Source organism: Callithrix jacchus, chromosome 12, assembly GCF_049354715.1.
Source record: "Callithrix jacchus isolate 240 chromosome 12, calJac240_pri, whole genome shotgun sequence".
Taxonomy (NCBI): Eukaryota; Metazoa; Chordata; class Mammalia; order Primates; family Cebidae; genus Callithrix; species Callithrix jacchus.
This window is the reverse complement of record NC_133513.1, coordinates 87,008,858-87,026,181: the sequence shown is the minus strand read 5'-3', so window position 1 is coordinate 87,026,181 and position 17,324 is coordinate 87,008,858. Positions and strand designations below refer to the sequence as shown.

General features: G+C 41.4%; 1 protein-coding gene across 11 annotated transcripts in view; it reads right to left on the bottom strand.

Annotated features, from left to right (window-relative positions):
* PLCE1 (phospholipase C epsilon 1) overlaps positions 1–17,324 on the bottom strand; it is a 375,911-nt gene that overhangs the window by 68,201 nt on the left and 290,386 nt on the right. For 7 of the 11 annotated variants that reach the window (XM_078346073.1, XM_078346074.1, XM_078346075.1 and 4 more), the window contains 6 exons: positions 15,671–16,346; positions 6,513–6,695; positions 4,703–4,820; positions 3,965–4,124; positions 601–723; positions 376–512 (listed from right to left, as the gene is read on the bottom strand). In XM_078346073.1, the coding sequence (XP_078202199.1) occupies positions 376–512; positions 601–723; positions 3,965–4,124; positions 4,703–4,820; positions 6,513–6,695; positions 15,671–16,346 (1,397 nt within the window). The remainder of the gene's footprint in view (positions 1–375; positions 513–600; positions 724–3,964; positions 4,125–4,702; positions 4,821–6,512; positions 6,696–15,670; positions 16,347–17,324) is intronic. The other 4 variants (XM_078346076.1, XM_078346077.1, XM_078346082.1 and 1 more) reach the window with 1 other exon arrangement.

The window sequence follows — 17,324 nt, the reverse complement described above, 5'->3', positions numbered from 1 at the left end:
TGGAACGGTGGGCCCATTAAACTTCTTTTTCCTTATAAATTACCCAGTCTTGTCTATGTCTTTATCAGCAGCATGAAAATGGACTAACACAGTTGAGAAAGGATTTTTGGTTGTCAGAATGACTGGAGAGCTTTATTGGTTAAATATCCTGGAATACATGGGCAGAACCACACAGTGATGAATTTCTTTGCTCAAAATGTCAGTGGCATCTGGTCCCATGACACCAGATGACACCTTGAAACAATTACCTAAGTGTTTCCCTACATGGCAGTAATAGCGCATGTGGGACAGGCTCAGAGTTTGTGTGATTGGACCTCTGACCTTAAGTTTTAGACAGAAAGGTCCCAAAGGGAATTCCTAAAATGTTCAACAAACCTAGGTCAGGCTGAAGATCGCTGGTGTTTTCATCAATTGTGAGGTTGGTGTAGAGTGGGGCTGACTCAGAGCCGGATCGGTTGCAGGGCACCGCATAGACATCAAACAGATCCTTCAGGTCCTTGCGGCTCCGGACACTGAATGAGGAATAAAGACAACTCACATTGAGTATCTTTATAGAAACGGGGGGCCTAAGAAAGAATAAGAAGGAAACGTACACTGTACCTGAATGATTTGAACAGCTCAACAAATTCAACAAAACTCATGTTGCTGTCTGAAACCATGAAGCTCTGAAATCCCTTCATGCCGCCTTTGATCCGCCCATGCCAGCTACTACTGCTCCAAGCACTGCAACAAAGACAAGGCCTTCATGGGCACAATGGCAGGCCACCGCTGTGATTCTGTCCAACCAAGCTTCTCCAATTAGCAATACGAGCCAAACGGTGAGTGCAAGTTATTTAAGGTTGAAGCTATTTTCCAGTACTCTTTTTACTTCTCCTAATCTATATCGTATTGCAGGAAATAAAATATGTTGTATAAGAAAAAGAAGAGATGTTTCTAGTCTATTTAATAAGGTCCCAGGGCTGAGGTTAATATTTCTCTATTAATCAAAATAGTCCTTTGAAATTGCAGATCAATGGGCAAAATAACTCAGTGTTTCCGAAGATGTCTTTTTTAAAAGAGCCCCAAATGACCACTCTTAATCTGTGGAGAATAATGCATGTTCTTTTCTGCATGCTAAGTTATAGAAACACATTTAAGAAGAAAGTTTTGAGTGTATCTATGTCTCGTCTGATTCCTTTCCTAATCAGTTCTTAGACGAAAACAGAGAAGAGCTTTTAAAGATTAATAGAAAATGTGAGTCAGAAAATGTTAAGAATAGAAAGGACTGGGTGTGGTGGCTCATGCCTGTAATCTCTGAACTCTGAAGGCTGAGGTGGGAAGATTGCTTGAGCCCAGGAGTGCAAGACCAGCCTGGCTAACATAGTGAGGCACTGTCTCCAATTTTAAAAAATTAAGAAAAAAAAAAAGGAAAAAAGCGAGCTTTGCCTAGGATATTTGCACCTGCCAAGGCTGCATCTATTCAATGTAGAAATATCAGTCAAGTCAGTTAGAATTCAGTCTTACTGTTTCACAACAGTTTTTATTATCTATACTGATTTCCTGACACAATGGTATGAGAGATGTTTTGATTATGGTTTGTAGTCAAATTAGTGAACAGGATCTAGTTTTTTTGTCTTGAATTTCAAAAGGTTTTTTGAAATATTTCAAATATATAAGCATAGAGAACATAATAAAATCTATTTTATATATATTAAATATATAATCTACAAGCTATATACTTAAGACCATAAATATAAAATATGTAGTCTATTAAAGTTACTCTCAACCCTGCTAACAAGGTTCACTCATGGAAAATTAATTTGTGCTGACATCTGAAGGTCACCTTCAGCAATGGAAGAGTACTATGAATTGAGAGCTTTATAGCATTTTCTAGGCATCGTAGGTTGTTGATCCCAGTGTGGTGCAGGAAACATAGGGTAGAGGTTCAGGGAGAAGAAAAAGGTGACCCTGTCATTTGCAGCAAAAGTAAATTTCCTGTCTTGCTTCTTTCTGGTTGCAGGCCCAGCTACCGTCTGTAGGAACCCACCTCCCTTCGACTCTCGGAAACTATTTGTCCCCTCTTTCCAGACTTAGGACTCAGTCTAGATTCCTCCCTTAACAGCATTCAAGCTGGTTTTTCCTCTCCTGCCTTGCATTTTCTTTCTGTTGTAAAATACTTGAGAGGCTACTGACCCCTGTCCTCCTGGGGTTGGCCTTCTGATCTTGCATGTTAGTTTCTCTTTTAAAATATTTTTCTCCCTTACTCTGTCCTTTCTTTTCCTGCTCATGAATAACTGAAATAAAGAGGAAATGCCATTTAATCCAGGTTCCTTACTGTTTACCCAGGATACTTCACCGTATAATAAACAGGATTCTGATTTTTCTAACTTTTAGTTTTGTTATAAATCTAAATTTACAGAAGAGTTGCAAGAGTGGTACAAAGAATTCCCATATAACCCTGACCCATGCTCACCCATTGTAGAATCTGAATGTATTATAAGTTCATCGTTCACATTGTGAAATAATTATTTTATTTAAAAGATAATTTGCTGTTGGGTTCTTTTTTCCCTTTTTCTTTTTGAAACAAGCTCTCACTCTGTTGCTTAGGCTGGAGTGCAATGGCATGATCATGGCTCGTTGCAGCTGCAACCTTCCAGGCTCAAGTGATACTCTCACCTCAGCCTCCTGAGTAGCTGGGACCACAGGTGAGAACCACCACACCCAGTTAATTGTTTTGTTTTTTGTAGAGATGGGGTCTCTGTTGCTCAAGACCCAAGGCTGGTCTTGAACTCCTGGGCTCAAATGATCCTCCTGCTCTGCCCTCCTAAAGTGCTGGGAATACACATGAGAGCCACCATGCCTAGCCAGGATTCTTATCAGAGAGAGGGAGAAAAGGAGAAAGGGAGAAAGGGAGAGAGGGAGGGAAGGAAGGATGGAGGGAGGGAGAGGGGGGGAGAGAGAGAGAGAGAGAGAGAGAGAGAGAGAGAGAGAGAGAGGGAGGGAGGGAGGGAGGGAGGGAGGGAGAGAAGGAGAGGGAGAGAGGGAAGGAGAGGGAGAAGGGAGGGAAGGAGGGAGAAGGGGGAGGGAGAAAAGTAGGGGAGAGAGGGAGAGAGAGAGGGAGAGAGAGTGTGAGAGAGAGAGTGAATGTGTGTGTGTGTGTGTGTGTGTGTGTGTGTGTGTGTATGATAAACACATTTCTTAAACTTTAACATGGGATACAGGGAGATGGAGTGGCATTCTGTCCCTTTGGAAGTCTGCCATTTTAATATCATTTCTTCTTCTGAGAGGGTATTGTTTCAAATACGTCATTTGCATAGACCTTATACAATAATTATAATACCAGCTTCAGAATTATATTTAAACATATCCAACTTGCTGTGATACTTGAATTTGTTCCTCTAGACATGTGTAACTTACATATGAGAAAAGTATTAAATACATTTCATCAATTAGCAAAGGGGATAAATAGTTAACATTAAAATAATCTATTCTCTCTTCTTCATTTAGAGCAATGCTATCCAGTGTAACTTTCTGCAATGATAAAAGGAAATGTTCTCTATACTCTTTGGGACAGTAACCGTCAGTTACCTGTGGCTGATGGTTACTGTCCCAAAGAGTATAGATAGAGAGCACAGGAAATGTCATTGCTGTGACTGAGGAATTGAATTTAAATTTTCTTTAATTAATTTAAATTTGAATTTAAATACCCACATCTAGTTAGTGGCTAGTATACTGGATAGTATAGATTTGGAGAATCATGGGTTGGGTTTTGTTACTGCTACTGATCTTTGAAGTAATATGAGAAGGTAGGAGTACAAAATTGGGAAAATTAGGATCATTTAACATTTGAGAATTTTTCAGTTTTCAGTTCAACTATATGTCACAATGTGAGACAGTCTTTCCATAGACAACTGTAAAGATATACCCTTCCACACAACTGGAATCATGTGAAGGGTCCTTCTGTTTTATCATGTTAAGGCCCCACCTGGATGGGCTCTTGTTTGAAGAAGGCAGCACAGGGGAGGACACTGGCCTGATGGGAGATGACGTCGTCCCAGCAGCCAAGTTGGGAGACCCAGTTGTGGTCAAAGAGTGGGCTCTTCTGGAAGGGAGGGAGTTTGGAGGGATAGTGATGGCATTCACCTCTGTGAGGGTGGAAGATAGAAAAGAGACAGTGACTCAAATTATATTCTCCTTCAGAACCAAATACAAACCAGAGAGCCTTCTGGATGCCTGAAAAAAAATCAACCTATGCAGCTGTTTTCTGTACAAGCACCACCAAAATATTTTTATTAATGGGCTAATCTCATTGTGTCTCTACTGGCTACAGGTTAGACCCACCCGGGAAGCTTCAAACATAAATAGACGTCCAGGTCCCAGCCAGAGAATATCTGAATCAGTTATTCTTGGATGTGGCCAGAGGAACCAGATATTCTCAAAAGCTCTAACATGTAGCAAAAGTTGAGAATCACTGGTCTAATCCATCAAATTGTACAATGTATATCTAGTATTCCCCAGCAGTAATGGCAAGTTAATTAACGAGAATTTTATTCCAAGTACACCGTGCTTGGAGAAGCACCTTTTAGGTTTCATTGTCTGGTTTGGACAAAGAGTTTTGTTAGAAATGTTTGCAATACTAAAATCACAATTTAAAACCAAATGTATGCTGTTTTCCCATAAAAATGAAACAACAAAAATCTCAGATGCAGACATGCTGCTTTACCTGATTCTTCTTGTTCATTAACGTCTTGAGGATCAGAACCACTTCGGCTTCGACACTCTTTGTGCATCTTGGCCTTTCGGGTTGCCATCTCGTCGTCAGTCGCCTCTCCACTCTCACCCTGGAAACACAAAGCTCAAGATAGTTCCAAGCCTATATTTCTCTCCCATCACAGCTTTAGTTCAGGTAGGTCTCTATTTTCCGACCTACCCACCTTCGATACTGCCTTTCCCTGGTAAAACCGGTAAAGACCTACTTTAAGGCTGCCTGAGCATTTCTCATGCCTTATTATCTCATTTGTTTCTGACTATACAGCAGCACTCCTCAGGGGAGGGAGGCAGAAAGAGGAGGCACACAACCTCTGACACCTCTGTGTAGAGAAAAAAACCATGAAGCAGATAAAGATTGACATGAGCACCAAAGCCTCCATAAGCAAAGAATGGCACTTTTTCTAGACAGACAGTACGGTTTGGATGTGTGTCCCCTCCAAATCTCATGTTGAAATATAATTCCCAATGTTAGAGGTGGGGCCTGATGGGAGGTGTTTGGATCACGGGGGTGAATCCCTCAAGAATGGTTGAGCACCATTTTCTTGGTGATGAGCGAGTTTTGGTTGAGTTCACACAAGATCTAGTTATTTGAAAGTGTGTAGGCTGGGTATGGTGGCTCATGTCTGTAATCCCAGCACTTCGGGAGGCTGAGGCAGGAGGATTGCTTAAGGCCAGGAGTTCAAGACCAGCCTGGGCAACATAGTGATACCCCGTCTCTACAAAAAATAAAAAAAATTAGCCAGGCATGGGGATGCACACCTGTGGCTCCAGATAGTTGGGAGGCTGAGGCAGGAGAATAGCATGAGCCCAGGAATTCAAAGCTGCAGTGAGCCATGATCACACCACTGCATTCCAGCCTGAGTGACAGAGCAAAACCCTGTTTCTCAAAGAAAAAAAGTGTGTGGCACCTCTCCCCTTCTCCCTTGCTCCTCCTCTCTCCATGTCATGTGGTGGCTCCCACTTCACCTTCTGCCATGACTGTAAGCTTCCTGAGGTTCTTACCAGAAGAAGATGCTGGCATCATGCTTCCTGTACACCTGCAGAACTGTGAGCTAATTAAACTTCTTTCTTTTATAAATTACCCAGCCTCAGGTATTTCTTTATAGCAACACAAACAGACTAACAAATAGCCATGAAGCAAATATATTACCACTTCATAGTGACATTTCATATTGTATAATGTAATTTATAATACATAGTGCTAATATGCTTTACATTGTGTTCTACACGCAGTATCTGGGGCCGCTGTGATATCTGTTCTCTTCTGCCCTTCCTTGCCCACGGTGTGCTCATGCCCTAGCCACCCATAACAGCTTGTGCTTCCTTGAACAAGCCATCTTTTATGTCTTTATGCTGTTTTCTCTGCTGGGGATACTTTCTCCTATGTTGTTTGGCTGGTAAAATCCTATACATTCTTCAAGACCTGCATGTCAGATGCTCAGTGGAGCCTTCCATGCCTGCCCTTCAGGTCTCTATTTTCCATCTCTCTGCTCCCACAGCATTTTGTGGATGACTCGATGATGTCCCTTTTTAGCGTGGACTGTGTTTTTTACATGTCTCTGTCCTTCTATGGACCTTGCTTTTCCCTGGTGTCCTTGGCACTAGCCTGGCCCCCAGGAGGTGTGTGGTAAGCCCTTGCATCTTCTGTTTTATTCTGACTTTGTCCTCAAGCCAAGCAACCTAAAGAGGCTTATGGTGATGTTCACCATACAACAGTCCTGGAAGACGAGTTTGATGCTTAATAAACAAATAACACTCTATACCCTCATGAGGATTTTCTTCTTTTTCTTGGTAGTGCTTATGCCCAGCGTGTTGTTTCTCTGCATATTGGGCTTCTCAGCATTCTTTGCTGATGTCCCAGGGCTGGGATTTCGTGTACTCCATCGTCTGCCACCAAACAACTCCACAGCATGAGCCAAAGTTGGGCCTTCATACCGTCCATCCTCCTGTGAAAGAACCACATGGTGAACATGATAGGAAGCACCAAGCAATGGTGAAGTAAATATATTAATGGCTCCCAGAAAATTCCAAGAGGTGGAAGAGCACAGACGGCCACAGAAGAATAATGATCTGGCCACCCAAGTGGCTCTGTTTATTAACTCACAAGACTGTCAGGAATTTCATCATGTCCCCTGTTGTCCCAGTCACATCCCTGCTGAGTTCCAGTGACATGCTTTAATATGTCCACTGGGGAACAGAACCTTCCCGTCCCATTTACAGAGGTTAAATTCCATAACTACCACTGTTGGAAAATTCATTAAGACTTACTTTGCAAATTAAGGCCTTGGAGGTCTTAGAAGGTAAGGCAAGTTATGAATCTAAGTAAAATCAAGTTGTATTTGTCCATTACTGCTAGGTAGGTTTTCACCTAGTTTGATGCTTGGGACAGTCTGCCTTGAAATAAAGGGTGTGTGGCATGCATGAAATTCCTTTTGCAGGACCCTGGGGAGCTCCTAAGATAGTTGGGCTGCCATCCCCTTAAGCGGCTGAAATCCAAAGATAGACAGCCCATGGTACCCGGAACACCATGTATATTAGGATGCTGTGAGCAGCAACGACACGTTCAGGGGGCAGGCAATGATTCACAGTCGCCACTGTTTCTAAGGCAGCACTGTGTAACATCCTGTAAGTAACAGCAGGGATCTATTAATTAAACAATTGTCAATGATTCTCCCCATAAGTCAGGGAAATTAGTTAATAAAACCACAAAAAGTTGCATATGAGCTAAAGATGATATTGCTATTTCACATATTGTATAGGAGGGCTCTTTAAAAATTAATTTCCATGTACTGTCTTTACTCTTCAAAAACATTTAAGGCTGGTTGTCCTGTGCAGTTCCAAAGAAATGCTTATAAATAGATTTCGCTTTGTTGCAGATCATATGCAAAGAACCAAGAGGCTTTGAGTTTGTGTGTGCGCTTGCTCCTTCAGCCTAATTAACGCTTAATAACTACCTGATTTTATGACTTGTGCATTCCCACTTCCTGTATCCTGTTGTGGATCCCAGGATGCTGAATAACTTGGGTATTTGACAAAGAAACCTTTTGGTGACCTCTAACAGTGGGACATTGTGACATGACTGCCCATGATCTATTTCTCCCTTCTCTAACCATACCCCAATTTTACTTTAACTGTCTCTTCTTCGCTGGATGATCAAGCTGAAATATCCTCCTTTGACCAATGATTGATACATAAGCTCAATAAGCCACTCAGAATCCCCTTCCTGGAGCAGGGTTTTGAATGCAGTGATAAAGAGAATGAAAATGGCTAGAAATCAGTTCATCTGCTGAAGAGACTTCTTGCTAACAAGTCACTGGGAGTGACTCCAAATTGGAATAAACATTTCTTGAATGAAACTTAATGAATAGGTTTTAACTGCCTTTTTGAATAACATACTCTGAATCGGAAAGAAGAGTAAAACTTTTCTTTATGGATTTTAAGCAACATAACTTTAAAAGCTTAATAGACCCATTACGGTTTACATGTAAAAGAACTGGCACCGTTAACCTCTACTGCTTTGATTTTTCTAATTTCAGAACATCCCAACACGGGCCAAACTTTACCACTAACAGAAATATGTTTAGGTAAGGAAAGGAAGGATGCCTTTGTTTAGTCTTTTCTTTAAAGGAAGCGTTCTGGGAAGTAAAATGTAGTTTACAACTTTCTTTTGTTTTACACAAAATAATACACTTGTTTGGGATGGATGAAGGATATGCTTTTTTTTTTTTCTTAGAGACAGTCTCCCTCTGTTGTCCAGGCAGGACTGCAGTGGCATGATCTTGGCTCACTGCAACCTTCACCTCCCAGGTTCAAGCAATTCTCCTGCCTCAGCTTGCAAGTATCTGGAATCACAGGTGCATACCGCTACACCCAGCTAATTTTTGCATTTTTAGTAGAGATGGGGTTTCACCATGTTGGCCAGGCTGGTCTCGAACCCCTGGCCTCAAGTGATCCACCTGCCTTGGCCTCCCAAAGTGCTTGAATTACAGCCATGAGCCACTGCACTCAGCCTACCTTCTTTTTTTAATGTGAGAGATGGACTACCAGGAGTGAAGGCACATTTTCAGTTTTAGAAAACTGTTTATGTGAAAATTGAAGAATAGAAAATAGATTCCTTAAAAAGTATCCATGCACTGTTACCTCTTGGCATATCTTCGAATGTGACATTTTGAAGACCATTAAACTGATCTATATCCTTTGAAGAAATCTCTTTTTTCCCCTGAAGATAGCCAGAATCTGTTTGTTTGCTTATAACCAAAGATAGTTACCAATTCATCCCATATTTAGCCTTCTTAGCCTCCCAGAGCTCTTTCCTAATACCCAGGATTATGGGCCATCAGTTCTGTCCATGATAACCTTAAGCCAAAGCTCAAGATACTGGTCTTTCCTCCATACCCCACATCAACATCTCTGCACAGTTTACTTTCTTGGATTTTCCTGATGGAAGTAGTAACAAGAGTTAACACAAAAGACAAGAAGTAATAACATTTGTAGTGAAGCCTAGGAAAAATACAGAAAAATCCAAGAAAGTAAACTGTGCAGAGATGTTGACTCACAAGGTGAATGATCTCTGCATTTCCAACTGAGGTACCAGGTTCATCTCACTGGGACTGGTTAGACAGTGGGTACAGCCCAAGGAGGGCAAGCCGAAGCAGTGTGGGGTGTCACCTCAACCAGGAAGTGCAAAAGGCCAGAGAACTCCCTCTCCTAGCCAAGGGAAGCCATTAGGGACTTATCCTGACACTCCAGCACTCTGGATCAGACACTATGCTTTTCCCACGGTCTTCACAACCTGCAGACCAGGAGATTCCCTTCGGTACCTACAACACCAATGCCCCAGGTTTCCAGCACAAACCTGGTAGGCCGTTTTAGCCACAGCATTTTTCTTCTCTCATACCCCACTGGTGCCTAGAACAACAGTGAGACAGAACCGCTCATTCCCCTGAAAAAGGGGGCTGAAGCCAGGGAGCCAAGTGATCTGGCTTGGCAGTTCCTACCCCCATGAAGACCAGAAAGCTAAGATCCACTGGCTTGAAATTCTTGCAGCCAGCACAGCAGTCTGACCTCGACCTGGGAGGTTTGAGCTTGGTAGGGGGAGGGGTGTCTCCCATTGCTGAGGCTTGGGTAGGCGGTTTTAACCTTGCCTGTGTAAGCAAAGTCACTGGGAAGTTTACACAGCAACTGGGTGGAGGCCATGGCAGCTCAGCAAGGCCTCTGCTGGCAGACTGTCACTAGACTTTCTTCTTGCTAAGCAGGGCATCTCTTTTAAAAGGCAGCAGTCTGTCAGGGACTTATAAATAAGTCCAGGACCAGACAGGTTCACAACCAAATTCTACCAGAGGTACAAAGAGCACTGACACCATTCCTTCCGAAACTATCCCAAACAATAGAAAAAGAGGGAATCCTCCCCAACTCATTTTATGAGACCAACATCATCCTGATACCGAAACCTGGCAGAGACACAACCAAAAAAGAAAATTTCAGGCCAGTATCCATGCATGATGAACACTGATGTGAAAATCCTCAATAAAATACTGGCAAACTGAATCCAACAGCACATCAAAAAGTTTATCCATCACGATCAAGTTGGCTTCATTTCTGGTTGATGAAGCAAGGCTGGTTCAACATATGCAAATCTATAAATGTAATCCATCACATAAACAAACTAAGACAAAACCACATGATTATCTCAATAGATGCAGAGAAGGCCTTCAACAAAACTCAACAGCCCTTTATGCTAAAAACTCTCAATAAACTTAGTATTGATGGAATGTACCTCAAAATAAGAGCTATTTATGACAAACACACAGCCAATATCATACTGAATGGTCAAAACTAGAAGCATTCACTCTGAAAACAGGCACAAGACAAGGATGCCCTCTCTCAACACTCCTATTCAACATAGTATTAGAAGTTCTGGCTGGGGCAACCAGGCAAAAATAAATAAATAAAGGGTATTCAGTTAGGAAAAGTGGAAGTCAAATTGTCTCTATTTGCAGATGACATGATTGTATATTTAGAAGACCCCATCATCTCAGCCCAAAATCTCCTTAAGCTGATAAGCAACCTCAGCAAAGTCTCAGGAAATAAAATCATGTGCAAAAATCGCAAGCATTTCTATATACCAATAACAGACAAACAGCCAAATCATGAGTGAACTCCCATTCACAATTGCTACAAAAAGAATGAAATACCTAGGAATACAACTAACAAGGGATGTGAAGGACCTCTTCAAGGAGAATTACAAACCACTGCTCAAGGAAATAAGAGAGGACACAACAGATGGAGAAACATTCCATGCTCATGGTTAGGAAGAATCAACACTGTGAAAATGGCCATACTGCCCAAAGTAATTTATAGATTCAATGCCATCCCCATCAAACTACCACTGACTTTCTTTACAGAATTGAAAAAAACCACCTTAAACTTCACATGGAACCAAAAAAGAGCCCACATAGCCAAGACAATCCTAAGCAAAAACAAAACAAAACAAACAAAAAGCTGGAGGCATCACACTACCTGATTTCAAACTAGATTACAAGCCTACAGTAATCAAAAGAGCATGGTACCAGTACCAAAACAGATATGGACCAATGGAACAGAACAGAGGCCTCAGAAATAACACCACATATTTACAACCATCTGATCTTTGACAAATCTGACAAAAACAAGCAATGGGGAAAGGATTCCCTATTTAATAAATGGGGGTGGGAAAACTGACTAGCTATATGTAGAAAGCTGAAACTGGATCCCTTCCTTACACCTTATACAAAAATTAACTCCAGATGGATTAAAGATTTAAACATAAGACCTAACATCATAAAAACCCTAGAAGAAAACCTAGGCAATACCATTCAGGACACAGAGATGGGCAAGGACTTCATGACTAAAACACTAAATGCAACAGCAATGAAAGACAAAGAAGACAAATGGGTCTACTTAAAGAACTTCTGTATAGCAAAAGAAACTATCATTAGAGTGAACCAGCAACCAAGAGAATGGGAAAAACTTTTTGCAATCTACTCATCTGACAAAGAGCTAATATCCAGAATCTACAAAGAACTTAAACAAATTTACAAGAAAAAAAGAACAACCCCATCAAAAAGTGGGTGAAGGATATGAACAGACACTTCTCAAAAGACGACATTTATGCAGCCCACAAACATGAAGAAAAGATCATTATCACTGGTAATTAGAGAAATGCAAACCACATGAGATACCATCTCATGCCAGTTAGAACAGCAATCATTAAAAAATCAGGAGACAACAGATGCTGGAGAGGATGTGGAGAAATAGGAATGCTTTTACACTATTGGTGGGAGTACAAATTAGTTCAACCATTATGAAAGACAGAGTGGTGATTCCTGAAGGATCTGGAAATAGAAATACCATTTGATCCGGTGATCCCAATACTGGGTATATATCCAAAGGATTATAAATCATTCTATTACAAAGACACATGCACACATGTTTATTGTGGCACTGTTCACAATAGCAAAGACGTGTAACCAACCCAAATGTCCATCAACGATAGGTTGGATAAAGAAAATGTGGCACATATACACCATGGAATACTATGCAGCCATAAAAAATGATGAGTTCACATCCTTTGCGGGGACATGGATAAAGCTTGTGTCAGTTTGCCAAGTATGAAACCATCATTCTCAGCAAACTGTCACAAGAACTGAAAACCAAAGACTGCATGTTCTGACTCATAAGTGGGTGTTGAACAGTGAGAACACATAGACATAGGGAGGGGAACCTCACACACCAGGGCCTGTCAGCGGGTGCGGGGATAGAGGAGGGATAACATTAGGAGAAATACCTAATGTAGATGATGTGATGATGGATGCAGCAAACCACCATGGCATGTATAAACCTATGTCCAACAAATCTGCACATATACCCCAGAACTTAAAGTATAATAAAAAAAAAGTAACTTCACTTACATTTACTACATAAAAATTTCTAATGTCGGAAACATTATTTTCTAAATAAGCACTTCCCAAACTACGGATCTAAAATTGCTCTTATAGAGCTGTTAATAGGAGTTTGGAAAAACCCAAATAGTTTTTCACAAATTTCTTTAGCTTATAGATAAATTTAAATCATATTTTTTTAAACTTTAGGGCATCTGAGAAAATTTAATTTTCTAACAGGTATTATAAATCACCAAGAGAGACATTTAACATTAACCAAAGATTTGACCTTTTGTTCTCTGAGTACTAAGTTAGCATCTTTTTGGTAATCCCCGAGTCAATTTGGGAACTGGGTTATATTATGAGAAAAGGATTGGTCCATTGCTCTTTCCCAGTTTTTTCTCTTGAAAGAAATCTTGAGTGTCTGTTTCTAAGGCACATTGCCTGACTTCATAAATGTCTCATGTAGAGAGAGCAATGTCGAGAAAGAATGTCACCTATATTTCAGAAGTGGTTGAGGAATATGAGCCGTTTTGCCTTTACACTGCAATATCTTGGTTCTGTGCAGCAGTGGCGAGGGAGGGTGGAGCTGTGTTTGCAGCTGGGCAGTACTGAGTCTTCTCTAGCTCCCTTCAGTCTCTGTTTCAGCAGCAACTCTTATCTCTTCATCTGCTGTTCATGGTCTCAGCTGGTGCCTCCTTCAATAAAAGCTGAAGAGCGCCAGGGTAAATGGGAAACCAAGTACCTCCTATGTATTAATTCAGTTACCTATGCTATAAGCTTGAGAAGGAGACACGTGGAACAACTAAACCACACAGATTTTGTGACAGGGATTGTAACTGAGCTCAAACACTGGTGTATGTCCATGTGTGGATTTTCCTGATTCTAGAAGGCTGAGGAATAATCATAATTAAAAATTGACATTCACAATAGCTCCTGAAGACCTTTTTTTTTTTTTTTTTTTTTTTTTACCAGCTGAGTACACTGAAAACTCCCTGTGGAGTACAAAGGAAGCAGGTCTTTCCCTCCCTCCCTCTCTCTCTCTCCCTTCTTTCTTCCTTCAAGACAGAGTCTCGCTCTGTCACCTAGGCTACAGTGCAGTGGCATGATCTTGGCTCAATGCAACCTCCACCTCCTAGGCTCAAGCAATTCTCCTGCCTTAGCCTCCCGAGTAGTTGGAGTACAGGAGCCTGCCTAATTTTTCTGTATTTTTAGTAGAGGTGGGGGTTTGCCATGTTGGCCAGGCTGGTCTCTAACTCCTGACCTCAGGTGATCCACCCACCTCAGCCTCCCAAAGTGCTGGATTACAGGTGTGAGCCAGTGCAAAGTATTTTGTTTTCCATTTTAGAAAAGTTAAAACTGTCTTTGTGCTGTGTGACATTAGGATAATTGTGTACACAGGCCTATCTGCTTATTAATCAATGAGGTTAGTCACTCAGGATATAGTCTTTACTTATAATCATGTCATGGGTGTGGGGAAAGAATAAACAAGGGGCATTACATGTGCCTTGTCTAACTTCCCAGGGTGACAAATGTTTTTAATTGTCAGAAACATATTAGAACTGTGAAAAGTACATGAAATCAGCCATTTGAGTAGTTCAAGTAGTAGTTCTATTTGTTCTGTGACAATAATACAAAAGATATTTCTTTTTGCCAGGAAGCTAGAAAAGCATAGCAAAGAACTGAATACTTTGATACAACTCATTTGGCAATGACACTTCAAGTGTCACCTGGTTGCAGAATTTAAGACTCAATTTCCAAGCAATCTGTACCCTCTTTTCCCGAAAGGATGCTACTCTGGTTATGCCTGTGTCTCTTCTATCTCATTCAGCCCAACCCTGCTGCCACCCTAAAACTATCGTGTTAGAGTACTTGATAACATAGGGTTAATGAAAGACGAACTCACTCAATGTAAGCAGCTGAGCATGGAAAAGCTGCCCAGTAAGGGCTGCTGTCACTACAAACCTAATAAGGAAGAACTCCACATAAGAATCATCCCACATTTGGGAAAGCTTTTTTCAGCCTTAAAGAAATTAACCCCTAACCTCTACAATTAGTCAGGAATATGCAGTAAATTAAAGAACTCTCCAAAAGTCACATAACATGTTAAGAAATGAACCAGAATTTCAGTTTCAATAGGGATGGTTTTCTAAATAGCAGCTAGTCACTAATCATAAAAATATTCAGATAACAATGCTTTCCACTGAACCTTGAGTAAGTGAAAATGCATATATTAACTGGTTTCGTTACAGATGTGAGAACTACCATGACATTAGTCACTATTTTTATGTAATATATAAAAATAATACAAAATACAAATTGTGACGAGGGTCACTGTAGTTCTCACATCTGCAAGGACATCAGTTAACATAAGCATTTTCACTTACTATAAAAACTAAGTAAAATGTATTTCATACAAAATACAAATAGGATCTCCTATGAGTATAGACACTATTCTTTATACATATGAATTATACTGTGGCTTTACACATATTAACTCAATTTTTTTTTTCCTGCAACAGAGTCTCACTCTGTTGCCCAGGGTGGAATGCAGTGGTGCAACCTTGGCTCACTGCAACCTCTGCCTCCCGGGTTCCAGCAATTCTGCCTGAATCTACCGAGTAGCTGGAATTATAGGCATGTACCATCATGCCCAGCACATTTTTGTAATTTTAGTAGAGATGGGGTTTCACCATGTTGGCCAGGCTGGTCTTAAACTCCTGGCCTCAGGTGATCCGCCCATCTCGGCCTCCCAGAATACTGTGATTATAGACGTGAGTCACTGCCTCGATTAATTCTCACAGCCACCTCTGAAGCAGGTACTGTTATTTCCATTTTATAGAAAAGGGGATTGGGGTACCAAGAGGTTGAGTAAAAGCTGCCCAAGGTCACCACAGGTAGTAACTGGCAGTGCTAGGAGCACAGACCTGGGGGTCTGGTTGCCAAGTGTGTGTTCTGGAGTATTATGCTACTCAGGGAAGACGGACGGCTACGCCCCTTACCTGATAGAGGCTGACGTACTGTTTCCGCAGCCACTGCTGTCTTTGGTCAGGGAATTTCCTCATCTTTCTCACAGCTCTAGTGAGTTCCAACAATCCGCTGAAGAGCATTTTAGCTGTGTGCTTTGGTGCCACGAAGTGCAATAATCTATTGTCTGTGGTCTGAAGCCCATAGAGCAGTGTCACGCCAGTCTCTGACAGAAACATGCTACCCAGTTTGTTCTGAACACACACAGTGTGTATATCAATGCCAGGGTGGCCCATGTATACAGCCTTCACTGCAAAAAGATCCAAGACCCCTTCTGTCAGGCCACTTAATCCAGCATTGCCCAGGAGTGGGAATTTTCCAGGCTCAGCTGTGTTATTAAGTACACCAAGTTTTGCTTTAGTGCTGGCTAGGGAGGCAGTTGTGGGCTTTACCCAGGTCAAGGTGCTGTTGTCGGGCTGAAGCTGGAGGAAGCAGCGGGCAGAGAGGTGTGTGTCCTGGTCGTAGTGGATGACCGTGGCCCCCTGCAGCAGGAACTGGTGCACGTCGGCTTGGATGGACAGCACGTACCATGGGATGAGCTCCGTCCCATGATCGAAGGCCTTCTGTGAGTCCTCTGAACCATGAGAGTCATATTCTTTGGATTGCTCAAAGATGTCACTGTCTGAATCCAACAAATCTCCAATTATAAACCTGAAGAAAAGAGACACCAATTTGGTTTGTCTTATAATCAAAAGTGAGAACAACCCAAAGCCGTTTTCACTGACACTGGACTTTATTTTTCATCTCACTATGAATTCAAATTAGCATAGGAATTACAAAATACTAAATAGCACACAGTAACTTTTAATAACTGAGGCTGGGTGTGCTGGCTCATGCCTGTAATCCCAGCAATTTGGGTGGCCAAGGAGGGTGGAATACTTGAGGCCAGTAGTTCAAGACCAGCCTGGCCAACAGAGTGAAACCCCATCTCTACTAAAAATACAAAAATCAGCTAGGCATGGTGGCACACGCCTATAGTCCCAGCTGCTTGAGAGGCTGAGGCAGGAGAATTGCTTGAACCTGGGAGGTGGAGGTTGCAGTGAGCTGAGATTGTGCCATTGCACTCCAGTCTGGGCTACAGAGTGAGAAGCCGTCTCAGGAAAGGAAAATTTGAGTAACTTTTTATAACTGTATTCGAATATTCTTTATAACTGTATCATCTTTAGCAAGGTATCTGACCATAAGCATAAGAAAGCAACTACTAGATGACCTATTGTGTTTTTATTCTTAACAATAATAATCTTCATTATGTATTAGTTTTCCTGCTCGTGTCAGGAACTGTGTTTCAATACTTTATGCACATTTTTGTACTAAATCCAGTCTATGTGCAAGGTAAGTTTTATTATTCTTTTTCTTATAAGGAAACTGAGATTCAGAAAGGGAAAGTAATTTGCTCAAGATAACTCATCTCAGAAGAGGCCAAGCCTAGGTGAGATTTTGGTCTAACTTTATAGCCTGGGATCTTCATTGTTAGGCTTGTTTGCCTTCAATTAAATCATAAACAAAAGGCATGATCTGAATATACTGGGGCTAAAATAGGAAACAACAAGACTTGGCTGGCTTGAGAAGTATCTCTGTTAAAAATCAAGTACAATTAGTTCAAAGATACTCCTTGGAAAGTAGGCTGAT